This window comes from Mauremys mutica, chromosome 6, assembly GCF_020497125.1.
Source record: "Mauremys mutica isolate MM-2020 ecotype Southern chromosome 6, ASM2049712v1, whole genome shotgun sequence".
In the NCBI taxonomy this organism is placed as follows: domain Eukaryota; kingdom Metazoa; phylum Chordata; order Testudines; family Geoemydidae; genus Mauremys; species Mauremys mutica.
Window position 1 is genome coordinate 20,860,442 of NC_059077.1, and position 22,142 is coordinate 20,882,583.

At 39.0% G+C, this 22,142-nt stretch overlaps 1 protein-coding gene across 4 annotated transcripts in view; it reads left to right on the forward strand.

Annotated features, from left to right (window-relative positions):
- Positions 1–20,654, forward strand: part of ZNF532 (zinc finger protein 532) — an 83,821-nt gene extending 63,167 nt beyond the window's left edge. For all 4 annotated transcript variants that reach the window (XM_045021884.1, XM_045021880.1, XM_045021883.1 and 1 more), the window contains 5 exons: positions 1,264–1,426; positions 4,680–4,958; positions 14,272–14,384; positions 16,229–16,376; positions 18,382–20,654. In XM_045021884.1, the coding sequence (XP_044877819.1) occupies positions 1,264–1,426; positions 4,680–4,958; positions 14,272–14,384; positions 16,229–16,376; positions 18,382–18,876 (1,198 nt within the window). In that variant the 3' untranslated portion in view covers positions 18,877–20,654. The remainder of the gene's footprint in view (positions 1–1,263; positions 1,427–4,679; positions 4,959–14,271; positions 14,385–16,228; positions 16,377–18,381) is intronic.
- The last annotated feature ends 1,488 nt before the right edge of the window (positions 20,655–22,142 follow it).

The following is a 22,142-nucleotide window of genomic DNA, read 5'->3' on the forward strand; positions in this document are numbered from 1 at the left end:
CAGTCTTGACAGTGCATTTTAATTTAAAAATTAAAATAACTTCTTATAGAGAGCCAAACATGAAAATAGGCAAACAAACAAAAAATCATGAAAAGAAAACCAGTGCATAACATTCCACGTTGTTTGCAGAATCATTGGCAAAATGCAACCAGCCTCAAACCATTATTATGTAGTATTAGTTCTTTCACTTAGATCAGAGGGTTACCCTCTCTGTGAACTGACTTGATCTCTCCATTTCATTAGCACATCCTAGTTTCATTCTGGTTTATTACTTATTGGTGGGGAGCTTGACAGAGTCAGAATTCTGCTGAAATTATACCCATTTCAAGATTAATTCATAATTTTTCCTTAATTTTAGGAACCATTATTATGCTGTCATTTTAACTCGCTTTCAGAGACTGCTTGTTACAGTGTCCTTTACTAATTCAGCCTGTTTTGGTCCTTGTTAATTACTATCATAGATTCTTCACCAGCCTTTTTATAAAGTCTGGATGAATGTATGCATTACCTAATCATCAGCTGACTCATAATGTACTTTTGTTGCTAGTTAACATCTTTATGAGAATATTGTAATACAGGAAGGAAGTTGATACACTTACTATTAAAATTACACAGTTGGCTTTTGCTGTTTCCAGCAGTCCTCCATCAGCACTACTAGAAGCTGTGCTTTGGTCATTTCTGTACAATGCTTTGAAATAGGTAGCTGATGAAAAAATTTAAATTGCCAAATAGAAAGGCTGCCTTCCAGTGAAATTTCAGCTTCAAAGAGACTGGAAGGATTGGACTAATAGTTCAAGAAGTTGAGAAGACACATCTAAGCCAAAAGTGAACCTGACTTAACATGGTAACACTTTTGATCAAATCAATAACCTGTTCAAGTTAGTGCCTTTGAATTCCAAAGTCAGGTAGACCAACAGCCCTTTTGTTATAAATGTGAATTAAAGATCTAAAGATATATATGTTGGGAAAATCTTGTCAGAAGCGTTTACTGGTTATATGTATAACGGTTGTAAATAGGTGTAAATGTGTCATTGGTTTTGGATTTTAATACTGTTTTTCTTGAGTGCTGCTTTACTTTCCATTTTGAGGATTATTCTTAAATTAGTTGTATCATTTTCATTTTTGATTTTCCACAACAGACCAATATGTTCATGTATACATACATTTGGTCTCATCTGTGATGAAAAGAAATTTAACAGTGATTCCTGCTGATAAGTGATCAGGATGACTGACTTTTATTTACTGAACTTCTTCTGTTTTTAGAATAATATATAAATGTTCCATGTGTGACACTGTGTTTACCCTGCAACCCTTGCTGTATCGCCACTTTGATCAACACATTGAAAACCAGAAGGTGTCTGTTTTCAAGTGTCCAGACTGTTCTCTCTTATATGCACAGAAGCAACTTATGATGGATCATATCAAGGTGTGTGGGCATCTCCTTTCATTTGAATTTTTATACAGCATTTGTCATGTTTAAAGCCTAACACAAAATCATCTCAGAAAAGCACATAATTATGAGAAAACTACTAAAAGCAATAGGTGGTAGTTATTCCTAAAGAGTAATTTGCAGTTAATATCTCTAAGCAGTTAAAATATAGAATCTATATGTTCTAGTCACTAACTCGATTTCTCTGTGTGAACATTAGTATTTTATATAGTGCCAGTGACTGTGTGTACTGCATACAAGATGATATATTATAAAAATGAGATTTATGCACCCAATCCTGCTAAGTGTTGGCATCTCCTACAGTGTGTGCTAAGTATCATCAGCTCTCGTTGAAGTCAGTTGGGAGTTGATGGTGCTAAGCTCATTACAGAATCAAGCTTTCTGTACTCAGAACTCACTGATAAGAGAAGCATTGTGCTACTTGTATGGATGCAGAAATATATATACCCTTAGAAGGTAAAATTTAACAGAATATCTCATAACTATATTTACACAAGAAGACGATTTATTGGAGAACTCTGGCTGTTATCCTTCCAACCTGTGTTATTAAGAGACAATAACACCCCACCCCACCCCCCTGCTGCAACTGGTTAGCCATTTATTTTAAATATATTGCTATACCTTGTTTTTAAAGCACTGGAGGCCTTAGGAACTCTTCGATTCCTTAAACCACAAGAGTGTGATTCATCATTGCCCTGTACCACGTGTCATCATACGCCATTGTAAAGTGGTATGAACCAGAATAGTGGCATTTGACATCCACTTTTCATTTTCTTTACACTGACATAAATGACTTAACAAGGTGCAGGGCAGTGGAGAATCAGACTCCTAGTCTTTGCTGAAATCAGCACATTGAATTTCAGCCTGAGCTATGGCACTTACTACCTGGGAAGTAGCTGAGATTTGCACTGAAGGCAAGAACAGCAATTCTGAGAAACCAGCTCTTTTAAAAACACACAATATACCCTAAAGTTCTTTCTCATCTACACCCAGATAGGGGAGGAGATTAGAAATGATTTTTTCTTTAAATTCCTGGGTTTTCTGCTGCGAATATGATGTCATAAACAACTGGATCCCAGTATGGCAATTTGTATTCCAGAAAAACTGGTTTCAAATATTGTACCAGACAGGGCCCCTGTGGTGCATGATTACCTCCTGACCATTGCATGCACTCTCATACATCTGTCTTCAGGTTATGTAACTGCTCTTAGGTGACTTTATCCTATAGTTGAAAATGAGGGAAAATAGCATGTTTGTCAAATGTATGGGATGACAAAAGATGTTCTGAGAAGTGAGGACAAGGTATTTTCAGTGTTCTAAACCTCTGTTGGCTCCCATTTTAAGACCTGTGACACATTTTCTGTGAGAATTTATTTCATAATCTTGTTGATACTTTCCTTATTATTGACCTGCAGTAATGTTTGTTAAACTAGACCTTTATTTGCATTCATATCTAACTCTTGCATCATTTTCTTGCTCAACCATCAAGCAAGGGGATATACTTCCCTTAGCAACTTACTGAAAGCATCCCCTTTGTGATGTGTGCAGCTTCTTCAGTTCTAAACGGGAATAAATAGTGGCATATACACACATATGCATATATAGTTATATATGTCTTGTTTGTTTCAATATTTGAAACCAATTGATTTTAAGGCAGAGGTAGAGTTGATAGCTACACCTATAGTTAAGATTGCTTAACTCTTTCCATTATAAGGCCCTGTTTTTAGTTGCTTATCACTTTGCTATATTTACTGTTCGGGCTGAAATCTTGTATGCCTCAGGCTGGTTTTTAATTTCATTGAAAATGATTTAGCTATTCTTGAGAACAACATTGGGGAATGATACGTTGTTTTGTTCACATTAAAAATTCTTACAGCCATTTCATTGAGGGTGGGGTACTCTGGAAAAAAAATGTGTGATCATGTAATTAAAGACTGTTTCATAATAGATACAAATAAGAGGGGTGAATTAAGCTTGCCTGGGCAGCCTTTTAAGTGCTTGACTTTGCAATTTTAATGTTCTTTTAATGTAGTTTTTTTGGTATGTAAAGAATATGGTATGTACAGAATAAAACATTTGACTCTGATAGCTAACATTATCTTAAGTTAAAAATGTGCAGAATACTTCAAAATGAGCAACCATTTTTACACCTTTCCTCCACACCCCAGAAATTGTGTCTTTTTTTCATCATCTTTCATAGAGTTTTTGTCAACTTGTTAGTGGGAATAGATTTAATTATATTAGCTAGTACCTTATTTAGACATGCTAAAAAGAGTTAACCTTTCTTCTTTTTGGATGTCAAATGGGTGAAGTGAAAGCACCTTATCTTTTTAGTCACAGTTTTTAATGAAACATTTTGGTTTTGAAAGTAAATGGCATTAATTTCTGTAGAGACCACTTAAACAGAAAGACAGTTCTGTCCCACAGCACAGCTGAGTATGACATTTGTGAAGTACCTGGCAAACAGTCAATGGGAATCATCTGGTTATCCTACAAAGAAGAGCCTAATACTGAGATACTTTAGCAAAACCAGACTATCAGATTTATATCCCAGTATCAGTTTCCTCTGGTTCAACAACATATTGAATGGTTTTGGCTGCTGGGACAACTTGCTCAGCCCAGCTATAAGATAGGATGATTATATTCAGAGTGGCTGGACATGCAAGCCAGCAAGGCAAAGGTAATGGACAGAGTAAGAGACCATGAGAACACTGGCAATTGGAAGGCAAGACTTTCATATGTGAAGGTAATCTCCTGACTGGCAAATTCATGGTTGAAAGGGATTATTAACTGAGTTATCTAATCTTTCACAAGCCGTCTTTACTTGTATCTCTTTCCCAGTATTGCTGCCCAAACTCTGTCAATGCAAACATCTTTACAGGAAACCATAAGCTAGACTATAGATCAGGTGGTCCACATTAGGGAAGACTGTTCTACTTTATTGTGCAAGTAAAATGAAAAATTAGAGTTAATCAGGATAAAGAAGGCCTTTTAAGAAAGCCCCCCCCCAAAAGCAAGTTAAACTCTCACTCACACGTTTTTATGTTGCTTGTTTGTATTACAACCTTGTTTTTATTTAAACATTGTTTTGAATGTCCTTATATTACAAGTGATCTGATAAATAGATTTATATCATGAGGGATAGAAAGAAGTAAAGCCTTTAGTCGGATAACTTTTTTACATTTTAGCCACAAACTCTTTTGTAACATTTTTATTTTTTATATTTTAGTCTATGCATGGAACATTGAAAAGTGTTGAGGGGCCACCAAACTTGGGTATAAATTTGCTCCTGAGCACTAAACCCACAACTCAAAACTCAGCCAGTCACAACAAAGAGGATACAAAATCCATCAACGGAACAGAAAAGCTGGAGAAGAAATCTCCCTCTCCTGTAAAGAAAGCAGAGCCCAAAAAAGTAACCAACCCTGGCTGGACGTGCTGGGAATGCGATCGACTCTTCACTCAGAGAGATGTGTACATATCCCACATGAGGAAGGAGCATGGAAAGGTAAATTACTGTAGCTTCCAAATTAAATGAATTAATACTAAAATAGAAACAGTTATTTTTTTCAAATTCAATAGACCTTTATAAATAGTGATAACTTTTCTGATTATTTCATTTTGTGCTCTATTTTCTTCTTCCCTGTTCTTGTATCCATTTCCTTTTTCTTTTTATGTTGCTTAGCTTTTTAAGTTTCTACTGAAAGACTCTCATCGCCCTCAGTTAATTGTAGGGTTATTTAGTGCAGGGGTCCCCAACCTTTTTGGGTCCAGGGACCGGTTTCGTTTGCCGGACCCTCCGCAGGCGTGCCTGCGGGAGGTCCAGCTGAGCCGCGGGACGAGCGCTCCCTCCGCAGTCGTGCCTGCGGGAGGTCCGCTGCTCCCGGGGCTCAGCTGGAGCTTGCCTGCGGAAGCTCCACTGGGTCGGTTCGCGGCCCAGTTTCTAAGAGGCCGCGGACCGGTACCGGGCCGCGGACCGGGGGTTGGGGACCCCTGATTTAGTGAATACAAAAGGTTGTTCAAGAACAGATGGAATGACTGAAAAAAGTTCCTATGAAATTTTTCTGAGTCAGCTAAACAGATTTTGGATTCTCTTCCCATTCCCTTCCCCCACACTTCTTTAACAGTTTGGTTCCAGAGGACATAAATTTTTTTGTTTTCATTTGGCCAGATGAGTATGGTTGTTGTAAATTACAGACCTATGTTGCATTCCTCATGCATCTTTGACTGTCTCTTCTAGGTCTAATAACATTTAGAGCTAGTCAAAAAATAGAAAAAAAATCCACCAAAAAACCCCTATTTTTCTTCTTCGAGTAGTGTCCCTATGAGTGCTCCTCTTCAGGTGCCCATGCGCCTCTTGAGCCTTTGATCAGAGATTTTCCCTTAGAGGTGTCCATTTGGCCTTCACATTCTCCAAAAGCTTCCTCATGCCAGACACCGAGAATATACAGGGATGCGTGGTTGAACCCCTGTCAGTTATTTCTCAGCCACCTTGGCCTGAGATAGAGCTTGAGCGGGTCCGCCTTGAACGTGCCTCTGCTATCTTGTATACACTTTTTTCCTATCGTTTGTTTAGTTAGTATAGGTTAGTTATTAGTGATAGTTTTAGTTAGAGATATGTAATGAAAGGATTGTTTTGTTCCTCTCCCTCCCCTCGGGGAGCCTCATTCTCCAGGCAGGGCATGCCTGGCTCGTCAAGTTTCATACTCTGCCTCTCCTGCCGAGAGGCTCTACCTGTTAGCGATAGCCACTGTAAGTGTGTCCATTGCTTGGGTGAGTGCCATATCTCCCAGAAGTGAAGCTTCTGCCTGGCTCTCAAATCCAGGTTAAGGAAGGAAAAGGAGATTAAACTCAGACTGTTGAGGATGGATCACTCTCTTTGACAGCTTTTGAATCAGGTTAGAAAAACCTTCTGTACATGTGTCTCTGGACAGATCGAGCACTCCTTCAATCTTGGTGAACACTTCCCCTTAGAAAAAGGAAGATTTTGGAGGCTTCAGCTAAGATTTCTAAAAAGAGGAGTGCAGACTCTCATCTTAAGAAGCCAGCTCCAAAAAAACCCAGGTCCTCTTCGAGATTTACGGTCTCCAAAGCCTCAACCTCTCAGCTTAGTATTGTTGAGTCGAAGGACTCCTCCTCCAGTACTGGTGGAGCTGGAAAGTCCCAGAGCTTGAAGGAGAGACATGGCTCGAAAAGGGCCACAGCACAGGGAGAGCATGTGTAAACATTCCAAACTGACACCACTGGGCTCAGCCCTCCATCAGTACCTCCGTCACTACCCATTCAGCACCCTCGGAACCAAGCAAGCAATGGCTCCAAACACCATTGATGCCTGCATTGTTAGGTTCTCCTCCACCGTAAGCTTTGGCCACTGCATCCTCAGTACCATGTCAGTACCATTCTCCTACTTGATACCACAAGAGTTCAGATACACTAAGGACCTGTCTGTAACAGACAAACCAAAGTCCTGGCTTTCTACATCCCAAAATTAATCTCTGAATCTACTGCTTTATGTAATCCCATTATGAATATGTAACTAATATTAAATATAAATGAAGCAATTTTTTAAATAGAAAATCTCGCAAACTGGGACTAACTAGTTTTTCCAGGGGCAATAAAAAACATAATTTACCAGGTAGAAACTACCTCTCATAAATACTATGCCATTCCTCCCACCCCAACCTAAGACCTCAACCTCATAATCAGTTACCTTATGAGACCTCCATTTGAACCAATGGCAACCTGTTCACTGCTCATTTATCTGCGGAGGAAGCCTTTTTAATGTCGGCCTGTAGGATCAGAGAGATTGGAGCCTTGATCTTTAAGGTCTTCAAGCATAAAGTATATTTATGTCCACACCCTAAATTTTTACCTAAGGGTACTGTTGGAGTTCCACCTTAACCAATCCATTCATCTATCAGTGTTTTTTTCCAAAACTGTGTAGCTCTTTGCATGTGACCTGTTCTCATGTCTTGGATATTAGAAGGGGGTTGGCTTTATATTTAGATAGGACCAAACAATTTTGAAATGTCACCTAGATTGTTAATCTCTTTCACAGATAGTCTCTGTGCACAGATCATGTATCTATCAAGATAGATATCTGGGTGTATTATCACTAGTTTTGGTACTGTAGACATTCACCCCCTGCAAAGGGTGATAACACATTCTACCAGATCACAAGCAACATCCACAACATTACTTAGGAATGTGTCAGAATCTGAGATATTAGGGCTGCAACATGGGCTTCATTATATACATTTTCTAAATGTTACACTTTGATCCATGCCACTAGATCCGACGTGGCACTTGGTAATGAAGTACTGTCTTCAGTTCTAGACTCAGTTCCAAAACTTCCTCTTCTCTCTGGGAATACTGCTTGGAAGTCATCTGAAGTGAAGCACCCATAGGGACACTACTTAAAGAAAAAAAGATTACTCATCTTGTGCAGTAACTGCAGTTTCTCAAGATGTGTCCTCCTTGGGTGCTCCACTACCTGCCCTCCTTCCCCTCCGCTTTGGACTGTTCTCTATGGAACGTTTGGGTGGAGAAGGACCTGAGGGCAGTTCGCCTGCACATCCCCATATAGCTTCAGTGTCCAACACAATAAGATATAGGGAGCATGTGCGGGCTGAACAGACACAGTTAATGGAAAATCTCTGATCAAGGGCTCGAGAGGTGCATACACACATGAAGTGGATCATCCATAGGGATATACTTTTCGCAGATCCACAATTACTACACAAGTGCACAATCTCTTCTTCTTCTTCTTCAAAGTTACCAACATTTTCTGACTTGTTCTACTGACATTTCAAACATCGAAACAGCTTGTAACAGACATTTACAAAAGAAACAAAATATGCTAGAGAAATGTTTCCTTTTTTCCCCCGTTGTGGAAATTCCTGAAAATTATAATGGCCTGCAGTGCAAGTAGACATTACTCTGTGTTGCACTAGTGTCAGGTTCATATCTCATGACCAAAGAGGGCTAGATATAGGAGCTTTATGTGGAAATATATATACGGAATTTTCTCTCTGTATATTTGGAAAAGGAGAGAATTCTAGCTTCCCAACGAGACATGTCCCTTCCTTCTAGGTCTAGCAGTCCTGAGATATAAAACCATGATATTATCATGTATAGAAAACTATTTTAGGTAGTTTTTACAGATTTCTAAAATCTGTAGGACTTGCTGAAAAATTCCAAAATTCAGAATTGTAATTACGTTTTTTTCCTTCAAAATGTCAGCACAGAAAAAAGACTAAATTTGTGTGAAACAATGTAAATGAATTTCCCATTTTTCAAAAATGTATTTGTTGTTTTTCTCTCCCAGGGAGGCCTGTATAGTTGGATTCATGGTACTAACGATGCCTGGCTTTACAGGTGGAGGATATGAAAAATAGTACCAATAAAAACAATTAAATTCTCAAAAAAAAGCTTTTTTCCCTCTGAAATAGGCTGAGTAAAGAGAATACATGGGGGTGTAATGTGGTATAACGTTATTGGATGCCCATATAACACATTAGTGGCTTCACCATGATATGAGAAGTAGTCATCCGTAGCTCTTGCTGAACCTTAAAGCATACCACAGGCATTTATATATTCTAAAAATGTGGTTTCAGACTGTCTTCAGCTCATGTTTCTCCAAATTTCTTTTCTTTTAGAAACGTGTACAAGGGATTTATACCCTGAAGAAGCATGGTACTTAAAAAACATAAGAACAGCCATACTGGGTCTGACCGATGGTCCATCTAGCCCAGTATCCTGTCTTCCAACAGTGGCCAATGCCAGCTGCTTCAGGCGGAATGACCAGAACAGGGCAATTATGGAGTGCTTAACTGTAAGCATGAGAGTAGTCCCATAAGCTTCAGTGGGGCTCCTTACATGCTTAAAGTTAGGCAAATATTTAAATACCTTGCTGAACAGGGTCTTAATCCCTAAAATGGGACTAATAATTTTGCAATATCACAGGAGAAAATGGTTTAAAAAATTTTTCAACTGGCTTAAGGAGTCATTATTTTAAAGATTAAATATAAAATGGAAGTTGGGGTCAGACAGGACTGTGTCTGTAAAAAACTTCTAATTTAGGATTAACCCCATTTGATATATTTTCTCCATTATCTGTCAGAGGTCCTTCGGCCATTCCTAAGCAGTGTGACCATTAGGGAGGATGTGCACACCAGCTGACGATCTGGCATTCGAAACTATAGAGATGAAATAATTGTCCCTAAAATCATCTTCAATTTCTCTTATATTTGGCAGCACAAGCAATATGGAAACATTCCCTTTTGTCCTCAGCCTGTTGTAAAGTTAGGATTTAGGATTGTTTGGGGATTTTAAGTTAGGTTGGGCAGATCTACACAAGTGCTCTCCATTCAAGACATGTACCTCCTGTCATATTGAAATGCCTATATGAGATCAACATATGGGTTTGAGAGTTGTTTAAGAGTTGGCATTTATGTAGGGGCCATTTGGCTTCAGGGGATAGGAATGAATGGAGCCAGAAACTGAATGTCATCCTCCTGGAAAAGTCCTTACTGCTCATTCCTTTGAATCTGTTGGTTAGGAATAGATGGTTTCACCTCTGGAGCCTAGTTCCCAAGCACTGATCCAAGAACTCGGCTCAGAAGTCCCAAGTGGAATACTGGAAGACTCTGATTTACCTGGCCAGTACCCGTGAGAAAAAGAGGAAGGAGAGGAAGTTTGAGTCACTCTGGAGGAAAGGTGTGGTCTCTGTCAGAAAAGGAAGAAATGATCCTAGATATCAGATATTTCTCCTTCTAGGCACCAGGCAGACTCTGGATCAGATTATGTCTCAGTGCCATCCTCTCACTTGAACCTGAATGGCAAGTATAAGCCATCCTCAAATCAGAGCACTTCAGCTCAGTGTCTGAGTGATCTGGATTTCCTTCTGTGGGCTCAGTGCTCCAACCCAGGGTCCAACCCAGTTCTTTCAGATCTGTTGCATATTCAGACCCAGAGAGTCCTTGGATCTAAGAGTCTCCTAGTAGGGTGGGGATAATTTGAGTGAACCAGGAGCCTGGTTCTAATTAGCTCAGCTGAAGGCTCATCTAAGTCAAAGTGATCCATTAGATCTGTTAGCTTTCTTTGGGCTTTTTCTTTCAATCCTCTGTTCCAGTGAGGGACTAACTTATCAATTTCTGAAGTGTTTAAGCTGTCAATAAAATTAAATTATGGCTGCGAAGATAAACTTCTAATTGTAAACCTTCTAGTCTTCTGAGTGTGCAATGAATGAGCAGTGTCTTTCCTGCAAGCTCAAGGTGATAGACCTGCTATTTAAGGGACTGACTTGCTGAGTTCTTGGATTGGTGATATGCTAAATCAGTTACAGGGGACATTAACAATGGCTTGTTCTTTGAGCTTTTGCAGCCCATAAGTGGGAAGAAGTGTTCTTTGGATACACTGCTCTACAGCCAAAATGCTTCTGAAATAATTGTCGTCAAACTTTACTAATTCTGGGTCACTGACAACAAAAATGATGCTTAAAATTGTTGATTGGCTCTAGTTTTCAAGATATGCTATTGGGTCAGTATATATGACCCTTGACTTGGGAATAGCGGAGGATAAGTGAGTTATAAAGGGAAGGGATCTCAATTTAAACCAGAAAGGACTAAAATACATCTTTGACTGGATCTATGAATAAATCTATGACTGGGTTTGGACAGTACTTGCTTTTTAGGCAAAACAATGAATGATGCAATCTGAAGCTGGTATTGCGTCATACATGATATGAATTGCATCATGTTATTCCTAGAAGTCATGGATGATGCAATCATAACGAAGCTTACATCACTCTGCTGAACAAATTGCCCTATATCAGCTCTAGAAATCATACAGTGTCGTGCTCTCTTATTTGTCAGTGTTTGATTTTGCAAAAGGACACATTTCTGTTTAGCCAAAGTGAGCAGAGATGCCTCGTACTTGTGTGAACAGTGCAGATAACTTCTGCTATGTTTGTGGTGAAGTGACTTTTGCATCACAAAAGCACACTATAACCACTATGGTTAAGAAAGCCTATCACCTTTATTTTGGCTGCAAAATTGGAGATCAGGACAAGAGGTGGGCCCCACACATATGCTGCAACACTTGTGCAACAAATCTTTGCCAGTGGTTGAACAGGAAAAGGAAATCTATGCCTTTTGCAATGCCAATGATTTGGAGAGAGCCAACAGATCATACCAGCAATTGTTACTTCTGCATGGTGCCTCCAGTTGGGAAAGGTGTGTCAAAGAAGAAAAAGTGGACTGTGCATTATCCAAACATTCCATCAGCTATACTCCCAGTACCCCACGGAGAAGGACTGCCGATTCCTGATGCACCAGAATCATTCTCACTTGAGTCAGACGAGGAAGAGGATGAAACTTCTGGTCCTGAACCATCAATGTCACAGGACCCACATTTTCTCCCATCCTCCTCCTCTGAACCACACCTCATAACACAAGGTGAACTGAATGACCTTGTCAGGGATTTGGAACTACCCAGGAGTAAGGCAGAGCTGTTGGGCTCCAGACTACAGCAGTGGAGTCTCCTGGCAGGTGATGTTAGGGTTTCCATGTTCCGTGACCCTCAAAAGGATCTTGTCCCATTCTTCTTCATGGAAGGGGATCTTGTAGCCTGCAACATCATCGATGGTGTGATGGCAGCCCTCAACATCGTTCACGATCCAGATGAGTGGAGACTGTTCATTGATTCATCGATGACGAGTCTTAAAGCTGTTTTACTGCATAATGGCAATGTTTTGCCATCAATTCCAGTTGGTCATGCAGTCCATATGAAGGAAACCTATGACAACATGAAACAACTTTTGAGGTGCATAAACTATGACCAACATCAGTGGCAGCTTTGTGGCGATTTGAAGGTTGTTGTTCTCTTGCTTGGTCTGCAGACTGGATACACAAAGTACTGCTGTTTTCTCTGCGAATGGAATAGTCGTGCAAGAGAGTCCCACTGCATGAAGAAAGATTGGCCACTCCAACAGTCATTGGAGCCTGGGAGGAAAAGTGTTCAGCATCCACCACTTGTTGAATCAAGGAAGATTTTGTTACCACCCTTACACATCAAGCTGGGTCTGATGAAGAACTTTGTCAAGGCCATTGACAAAACACAAGCAGCTTTCCAAGTACCTCTATGGAAAATTTCCAAGGTTAAGTGAATCTAAGATAAAGGAAGGTGTCTTTGTTGGTCCTCAGATTCGTGAACTTCTTCGAGATGATGCATTTGACCATGCACTGCGTGGCAAGGAAAAGACGGCATGGAAAGCCTTCCAGTTAGTGGCAATAAATTTTCTCGGAAACAACAAGGCAGACAACTACAGGTTGTTGGTGGAAAACCTCCTCAAGGCATACAAAAGCCTTGGTTGCAACATGTCACTAAAGATACATTTTTTGCACTCTCATCTAGATTTTTTTCCACCGAACTTCGGAGCAGTGAGCGATGAGCACGGCGAGCGATTTCACCAGGACATTGCAACTATGGAGAAACGCTATCAGGGCAAATGGAGCCCATCAATGCTTGGAGACTATTGCTGGACAGTGACAAGAGATGCTCCATTTAATGAATACAAGAGACAAGCCAAGAAGCACTGAGTAGACACTGAATAGGACTAAACTATGTACGTAATAGTTTTTTGCCTTTTGTTTCCATAATAAATTTTAGTTAGATAACCCTTTTGCTGATTTTTAAAGTGTTACATAAACAGGAAGGGTGAAATATTATAATGTAAAGCAACCATAAACACATGAAAAGACCTAGGTTTACAATTTATGCTTAAAACTCTACTATCTACACAATATACATAGACATCAAATGTAAAAACTTAAATATCTTAGAAACAGTAGCCAATCAGTTGTTTTAATTGTCATATTTGAATTCAGCACATCAAAATACATAATAAATATCACATTTTATCTCTGAAGCAGACGACTTCTCAAAAATTATAGACCAGTGATGTTAGAGACCCTCTGGCCATTCTCATGAGGAGTACCATCACTACAGATGATTCCATTAATCTTTTCTCTTTTAGAGAAACATAACACAATAGAGGGCTTTTATGCTGGCACCTGCAGCTGCATCCATTTCAAGCAAGTACAGTTTTGAAAAAAATCTCTTGAGAGCTCAGAATGAACTGACATAAATTGTTCTGCTTATTTCCTTCCTTTTTGGGGTTGTTTTTCCCACCTCCTTCCACATGGTAGTCTATAATATAAAACCATTAGATCCTCGAAATTATGAAGAAGGCTTATGTCCTACAATGGAATGCCATGCTATACCCCCTCTTTCTGCATGCCTTTTCAGGGATCTTTCCTGTGAGTCAGTGTTGTGAGATGAAATCACCACACATCAAATTTGGCAGAGCAGTGCTTCAGTCTATTTTCAATTATCCCTCATCCTTCCTCCTGCAGTTGTCTGCTGCTTGCTAATCTACCAGAGTGAAGATCTGCAGAAGTAATTTGGCAGTGGAGAAAGGGTTATTTAAAAGTAACTGGAATTATCTGAAAACATTGCCTATGTAAATTCAAACCGATCCTCCCTTTTTCCCCTTCGTCTTTGGTGGCAGAGAAGAATTGAAAAGGGGGCAAGGGCATTTCTTTTTTAATTACAATTTACAATGCTGGTAGGTGTGTGCATGCCTCTTAATGGTCACACAGTTTAGAAATTGTTCTGGGACCAGTGACTCCTACAGTGTCCTCAAAGAATAAAAGATCTTGGTAAGTAACCTTACTTGGTTATTTTTAAAAGATTGAAAATGTCTGCTGTCTTTGATTACCTTGCTAGTTAATATTTTATTCTTTTTCCCTTCTTTAAAGCAAATGAAGAAACATCCTTGTCGACAATGTGACAAATCTTTCAGTTCATCCCATAGTCTATGTCGCCACAATCGTATCAAACACAAAGGCATTAGGAAAGTTTATACCTGCTCGTAAGTTCTACTTTTAATGTTTTTTAAGATCAGTGGAGCCAAAGGTAAAGAGAAAAGTAGAGGCTGTTGTCAGTTTATCTGCACTTCTTGTTTATGCAAAACCAAACATCTAATTAATTCAGTTAGATCAGTTAACTTATTATATGAATGCATGGGTCAATCTGAATTTGAATGACAACTGGAGTATTCAGACTGTCCCACTTATGTATAATATAGCACAGTGGTACTCAACCAGGGATATGTGTACCCCTGGGGGTACTCAGAGGTCTTCCAGGGGGTACATCAACTCATCTAGATATTTGCCTAGTTTTACCACAGGCTACATAAAAAGCACTAGCAAAGTCAGGTACAAACTAAAATTTCATACAGACAATGACTTGTTTCTGCTGCTGTATATACTCTATACAGAAATGTAAGCACAATATTTATATTCCAATTGATTTCTTTTATAATTATATGGTAAAAATGAGAAAACAAGCAATTTTTCATTAATATAAATACACTTTTGTATTTATGTGTCTGATTTTGTAAGCAAGTTGTTTGTAAGTGAGGTGAAACTTGGGATATGCAAGATAAATCAGACTCCTGAAAGGGGTACAGTAGTCTGGAAAGGTTGAGAACCATTGATCTAGCATATTGCTTTACGGACTTAAAATAATTAGCATAGTAATGGGTATGTCACCTCTTTGGTTATTGGGCAAGATCTGCCATACTCTTAAATCCATTTCAGGCTGATTTCAGCTGACCTACTAAGTAGTATCAAGTTGCATTAGTCACTCATTATATGATCTGGTTGGCCACTGTTCCATTTGTTCCATTCGTCACGTGATGAGCATCAAGAGCTCCTATTTTGACTTACATCGCCTTTAAAAGAAAACATAATGTGTATGTTCATTTTAATGTCAGAATCATCTGCTTGTATCATAAAGAATATTGTCCTTTTTGAATTAGCAATCTAGTTATCATAGAAAATGTTAATTCCTGAAAAGAGAGATATTTTGAAAGAGAATATTGGCATATATCTCTTTCCCCTGTTCTCTTCTGGGCACACCCCTTCCAGGAACCATTCTACAATACCCCCATCCCCAACCCAAACATCACTTGGGGTATGTTAAATAATATCCAATCTCACAACCACCTCCAGCTGAGGGAGCAAGCCAGATGGGGAGATAAGATTGCTCTCTTGACCAACCTGGATGCATGCCAAGAACAGCAGGCACCAGTGAAGTGGAAATGGAGCTATGAAGGGGTGCTTGGTTCAAAGAGGGAGGTGAATCAAGTCCAGAGACTTAGAAGAATCCAGGGATGAGGTCAGACTGAAAAGTTTCTACAGTGCCTAGCTCAGTGGGGTCCTGGTCTATAAATAAGACTCCCTAGGCACTAGTAAAACAAATGATATTTGGAATCCAATTTCAGACTGTAGAGGAGATGTTTGCTGCCCAGGTGAAGCTTGGATTGGGGAGGGGAGATGAAGAGTGAGTGTGTCTGATTTTAGCCACTGGTGATGTGAACAGAAGAATGGGGGAAAGAGCTGAGATACTTCAGTTTTCACTTTGTCTCCCAGTATGTCAGTTTCTAGGATGTTACATCAGAGATATCCACAGCAAGAGAGAGAGGTTAATTTGCTCAAATATTTGTAATTAATAGTGTATTTGGTAATTCTGTTTACTTTTTAATACTTATGTATACAAACTTGGTTAGAAAAACATTGGCATTTTCTTTAACAAATTGCAATGGTGCCTGGATATAGTGCACTACTTCATATCTGTCTTTTAAAAAAAAAAGATTGTTTATAAAAAAGGTAAACATTTGACCATATGTATGTCTGCTTTGCACTTAAACAGGCACTGCCCGGATTCAAGACGCACTTTTACTAAGCGGCTGATGTTAGAAAAACATATTCAGTTGATGCATGGCATTAAAGACCCTGATGTGAAAGAAATGACAGAATCAACCAATATAGAAGAAAGTGAAGTAAAAGAAGACACAAAGGTAAACACTTTAGGAGTGCCTCTTTCAAAAAATGCATTTTTGGGTCCGTTCTTGTTTGTGTGAAGTTAGACCTTTTTATAGATACATAGATTTTAGGGCCAGAAGGGACCATGATGATTGCCTAATCTGATCTCCTGTTTAACATAGGCCAAAGCATTTCACTCAGTAATTCCTGCATCAGGTCCCTATAGGGTGACCAGATAGCAAGTGTGAAAAGTTGGGACAGGGGTGGGGGGTAATAGGTGCCTATATAAGAAAAAGCCCCAAATATCGGAACTGTCCCTATAAAATGGGGACATCTAGTCTCCCTAGGTCCACAGCTTGTGGTTGAACTAGGGCATGTTTATTAGAAAGACATCTAGTCTTGATTTAAAGACTTTAAGTGAGAGAGAATTCAGCCTCTGTCTTGGTGAGTTGTTTCAATAGCACCTTTTTAAAGGTGCTCTGTTGGAAGCTCTGCAAACCCAAATCCTTTATCAGCCAAACACCTACAGCTTAGATAGAAGCAGAAGCTAGAAGCACAACCTTCCTCAGAATACTGTGTCAGTGTGCCTCAGTCCTGTGCTGGAGGGAGCACCCCTGCATGTGAGAGGCTAGCGCAGTCTCCTTGATTATTCAGTCCTTGTTCTGCCTGCTAGAACTAACAGTGATGCCAATTTATTGATAACTCATGGTAGCTTTGTTATGTGGACATATGTTTACTGGCAAACTGGCACCACCAAACTCATAGGACGCCGAACAGCCATCACACAGTAATAATACCAATTTAGGCTTAGTTTAAAGTAGTAATTTAAAAATGAAAAATTTGCAGTAATCCCTAGAATAAGGCAGTCGTCTTGCAGTGCCGGATGAGTGAGTGGTGTTGACTAGCACTGAACAATCCTCCTTGGTCAGAGGAACGCTGATCCAAAAACAGAGCTTTGAATGTTCATGGTATATATTAAGTATCTTGGTTTTATTGAGACAGGCCTCGTTTTTCATTTGATGCCTGGGAATTTCTTTCAGGACACCTGGAATAGTCCCATTTTCTTTCATTACATTAATCAAATGTTTGTATTTTTTTAATCAACATTTATTTCCATACTGAGTAAAATGTGCTTTGTGTTTACCAGAAATAAATAGTAGAGTGGAATTAGTGTTCAGTGTGATGAAGAATGTTAGGAGTGAAGAGAAAACTAAAATGGCTCTAGGGTGCTGTCAGAGCTGTTGAGTTGCATAGGGTGAATGTTAATGACACTTGTTCAGTGTTTTATGATAAACTCATTCTGTACACTAAGAAATATACACATCTTTGAGTCACAGGCTGATAGTGGTGACACCAGCACACATTTTTTTTAAAAGAGAATTTTTGAGTGACTGTTTCACTACCCTAAAAAATGTTGTCATGAAATTTTCCCCCCTTTCTAAAAACATTTTTGAAAATAGGGTCAGGTTAGGTATATAGTCTTGAAATATAACATGGATTCTCTGGGCCAAATAGGTAAGTGAAGGATTCTTGAAAAATATGCCTCTTGAGCAATAAAATGAAGAAACAGATTGGTAGTACGTTAGTAATCAAAAACTGTACTTAGTAGTCATCTTTCTCCAGCATCTCCTTTTGGCCACAAATTATCAGGAGGTGATCTACAGTCATCATCATCATGCATGGAATAAAATCAAATCCGATTGAGATTGAGATTCTGAAAGTAAGCACTAAAGTGCTGATAGAATGATATCCTAAATATGTCCATCATTACTGTAGCATTGAATATTATATTTTAATACAGTAATACTGGAAAACATTTATTAATGTTCGTACAGCATTTGGCGCATTGTTACCTAGCAAAATGAATCTGCACTGATTCTTGTTGACATAGATGGTTGTTTCTATTATTTGAGAGAGTGGATTTAGCAGGGGGTTATTGGAACATATCCATGGAAGATTTTTAAGTCCACAAGTGGTGAATATTCATGAGAAGAACTGTGTATTTATAACTGCATAAAATACACTTTTCTTGTTTTTTAGGTTCCCAGTCCAAAGCGTAAGTTGGAAGAACCTGTACTGGAATTCAGGCCTCCCAGAGGAGCAATCACGCAGCCATTGAAGAAGTTGAAGATAAATGTCTTTAAAGTCCACAAATGTGCTGTGTGTGGCTTTACAACAGAAAATCTTCTTCAATTTCATGAACATATCCCTCAGCACAAATCTGATGGCTCTTCGTATCAGTGCAGGGAATGTGGCCTCTGCTATACCTCTCATGTATCTCTCTCCAGGCATCTCTTCATTGTACATAAGCTGAAGGAGCCTCAGCCAGTATCGAAACAGAACGGATCTGGGGAGGATAATCAACAAGAAAATAAACCCAATCATGAAGATGAATCATCTGACAACATGGTATCAGATCGAAAATGCAAAGTGTGTGCAAAGACATTTGAAACTGAAGCGGCCTTAAATACTCATATGAGAACACATGGCATGGCCTTCATTAAATCTAAAAGATTGAGTTCAGCTGAAAAGTGATCAGATATTTGAGAAGCAAAAATCCGTCTCCACATTGGAATATAAATGACATTTTTGTTACAGAAAGTTCTCCGTATAATAGTGTTAACAGTACGGTTCAGGCTGTTGCAATATATTCTACATAAATGTATCCTCTTCACCTCATTGTCTATACGCTCAATAAGCATTAAAACAGTATTTGAGTTGAAAAGAGTTTGTATATATTTAAACTAACAATTTTTATACTCTTTGTTACGTGTTTGTATTGATATTTAGTGGAAAATCAGTTGTTTGTTTTGTTTGTTTTGTAGTAAGTTTCTTTACAACAGAGTTCTTAATACAGGGGCAGTTCCTTCGGTTCCGTTAAACTGTTTTATATATGAAATGCTTCTGAAAGAAAGTTTAGTTAATGAAACTGCACCAGAAAGCAGTGCTTTTAGGTATAGGGAAGATTTTGAAAATCAACGGGACTTGTTCTAAATCTCTCAGGCAGTTTTGAAAATCTTTCCCTAAGGAATAGTCACTCCATCTATAGAGAATACAGTGTTGGGTTTAGGCAGTAACACCAGAAATACCAAGTGTTTACTATTCAGGGTGCATACTCCTTAGAAAGTCATTGCACTTTTGAAAACATGTTACTGGACAACTGGGCATCACTACATAATTTGTTTAGGCCCTGCAAGGAGGTCTTTAAGGTCACACAAAGTTAAAATTGTTACAGAAGAGCTGGGCTGCTGTGGATTAAACAAATAAGATGTAATTAGATAAATACGTTTTATAATTATGGTCGGTTTTGTCATATAATTTATTTAACATTATATAGAAGCGAGTACACAGCATTGTGTATTTTCCATTCTTCTGGCTTTTGAAAGAAAACAGTTTAATTCCTTGGCTGTGTGAGTTGGTATATCCCAGCTCTGTATGCTAATGCCAAATGTTCTGGTGCTCAATGTTATGTCCAACCACAACTATCAAGAAGGTAATACACCAGCTTATTTAAGTAAAAGTTGGCCTTTCAACATTAGCACAGACCATCTGAAACTAGTTCAGTCATTTCAAAAAGTATACCTAAAATTACTGGTTATGCTTTCTTGAAGTACAGCAAAGGTACCATACTGTCCCTTTCATATATAGTTCTCTGTGAGAGTTATATTTTTGTTTGTTTGCTTTTGCATTTTATACCTTGTATGTATCCCTAAACAAATTTTGTATCTTTTTTAAAAAAAAATTGTGTATATATAGATATCCGCATGATATACTGTAGTAATTGTTCGGTTCTTTAAAAGTCTTGCTGCTGTCAAATGTTACTATACACTATGTCCATTATAACTGTATTAAACACATTTCATATGTAAATAAATGTGGTGCATTTTGCCCCTAAAGATTTGTGAGATTCTGTTATTTATCATTAAATTCTAACAGCGTTAGAAACCTGAGCATCTATGTAAAAATTCCTCTTGCCACTCTGTGTTGTATATCAGAAACTTTAGCGCTACCTTTTCTCTCCATCCATGTTCCTAAGTTGGTTGATTAATAGATGCTTGTTATCCCCTTTATACATACTCAAGTATTAGGTGGTTATGCAGTACTTCTGTATGCTAAAGCTTATAGCTGAAGTTGCAGGTTCCTGGTATGTTTTTGTCAGTTATGTGCACTGGCTATCATTGCCCTTTTGTTAAGTGTATACCTCTTTAACACTTGTTTGTTGATGAGCACTGTCAACTGTACAGCAAATAAGTTATCACTATGCAGCAATGGTGTTTTGTATACAGTGAACAGATAATAAAGGTTAAATTTGCACAGGCATTATTAATACTTTTTGTTGTCTGTTCCCTTTCCGTTATTGTACACCTACAAAGGAGAAACCCCAAACCAATGGTTTTATGTCACTACATACAGGGCAAAAAACTGCCACGTTAGTAGTGGCTCCAAGTTTTTAGGTAGGCTATGTGAAATGAGTTTGGTGGTCACAGTCCAGTTTCCAAGTGTGCATGTGTGCATCAAAGAATCTGCCACAAATTGTCCATTAGGGATTTCATTTTGCCAATCTATTAAGTGGATGGAACTCAGATATTTGGTAATGGGTACTAGTCAAAACCCCAGGTTGGCAGAATTGGCATTCCTTGATAGTAATTTCAGCAGAGGTTTAATGGGAGACAGGGATTGAACAAGTCCCTAACTCCTAGAAGCATTTCTTCCAGATTTATAGACATTGGTTTATAGACATTGGTAGAACAGCATATGGAAATACAACCTGTCACTATCAGTAACATACCTTCTATTTAAATAAATAAGATTTCAAATTTCCGTAAGCCCTGAATACACACACATGCCTTTTAAGAAGAGAGAGAATACCATAATAGCTGCCCCACCATCCCATCTCTGTGTCTCATCCAACTCCTTGAAGCAGTTCTCCAGCTCTCTTCTTTCTTCCCCCCCCCCCCCTTCCGTTGCTAAGTTAAAGGAAGAATGCTAGAAAAGCGGCCAGCCCTTTTCAGGTGAAAATATGCTAGATGACATTCTATTAAGAGCATTCTTAGCACAAGCTAAACGTGGGGGAGAGGGGGAGGGAGAGGGCTCCTTACCGACAGGAAAATACCTCCATCTCAGGATGGTTATCTACACCAAAGCAGAGAAAGATTTCGTATCTCAGGACATACAGCCCCTGTGGGTAGCCCTCCAGGATGTTCTGTTCATCAAGTGCAGTTTCATGGAGGGGTTTCCTGTGGTGGTCATGGCACTTTCCACCTTCTGTGGTTTTGATCTGCCAAGTCAGGCTATTCTTAAGTCTTCTAGTCACTTATCCTGAGAAAACGTCATCATCTCTCTTTTCTGTCAGATATATTTCCTTCCCCAGTCAAACATGCACTCCTACAATGGGTCCATGATGCAAAACTACCCAGTTCACAACTTATTTCCTATTTTCTGTGCTACCATGGAATCAAGACTCCTGGGTGGGCTGTGGGGGTCATTGAACAGGACAGTCCCCCTATAGACAATGATTCAAGGATGAAACTTTTTTGTATTACACAGTCAGCTGCGATGAACATACTCTTAGGCAAAAGTCTCACTTCAAGCAATCTGGGGCACTCAGCTCAGATAACGGTGGTTCAAATCAAATTGGCAAGAAAAAGGCAGTGTGTAAACTAAGGTGACCAGACGTTTCTGGACGAGGGACTGTGTGCCTGGGCAAACTATGGTCCCCGGAAGAGTCCCCGGTTCACAAAACTCGTCCCTGAATACCCTTGCTTTTAATTTCTTATGTTGGTTTATGTGTCTAATGCACA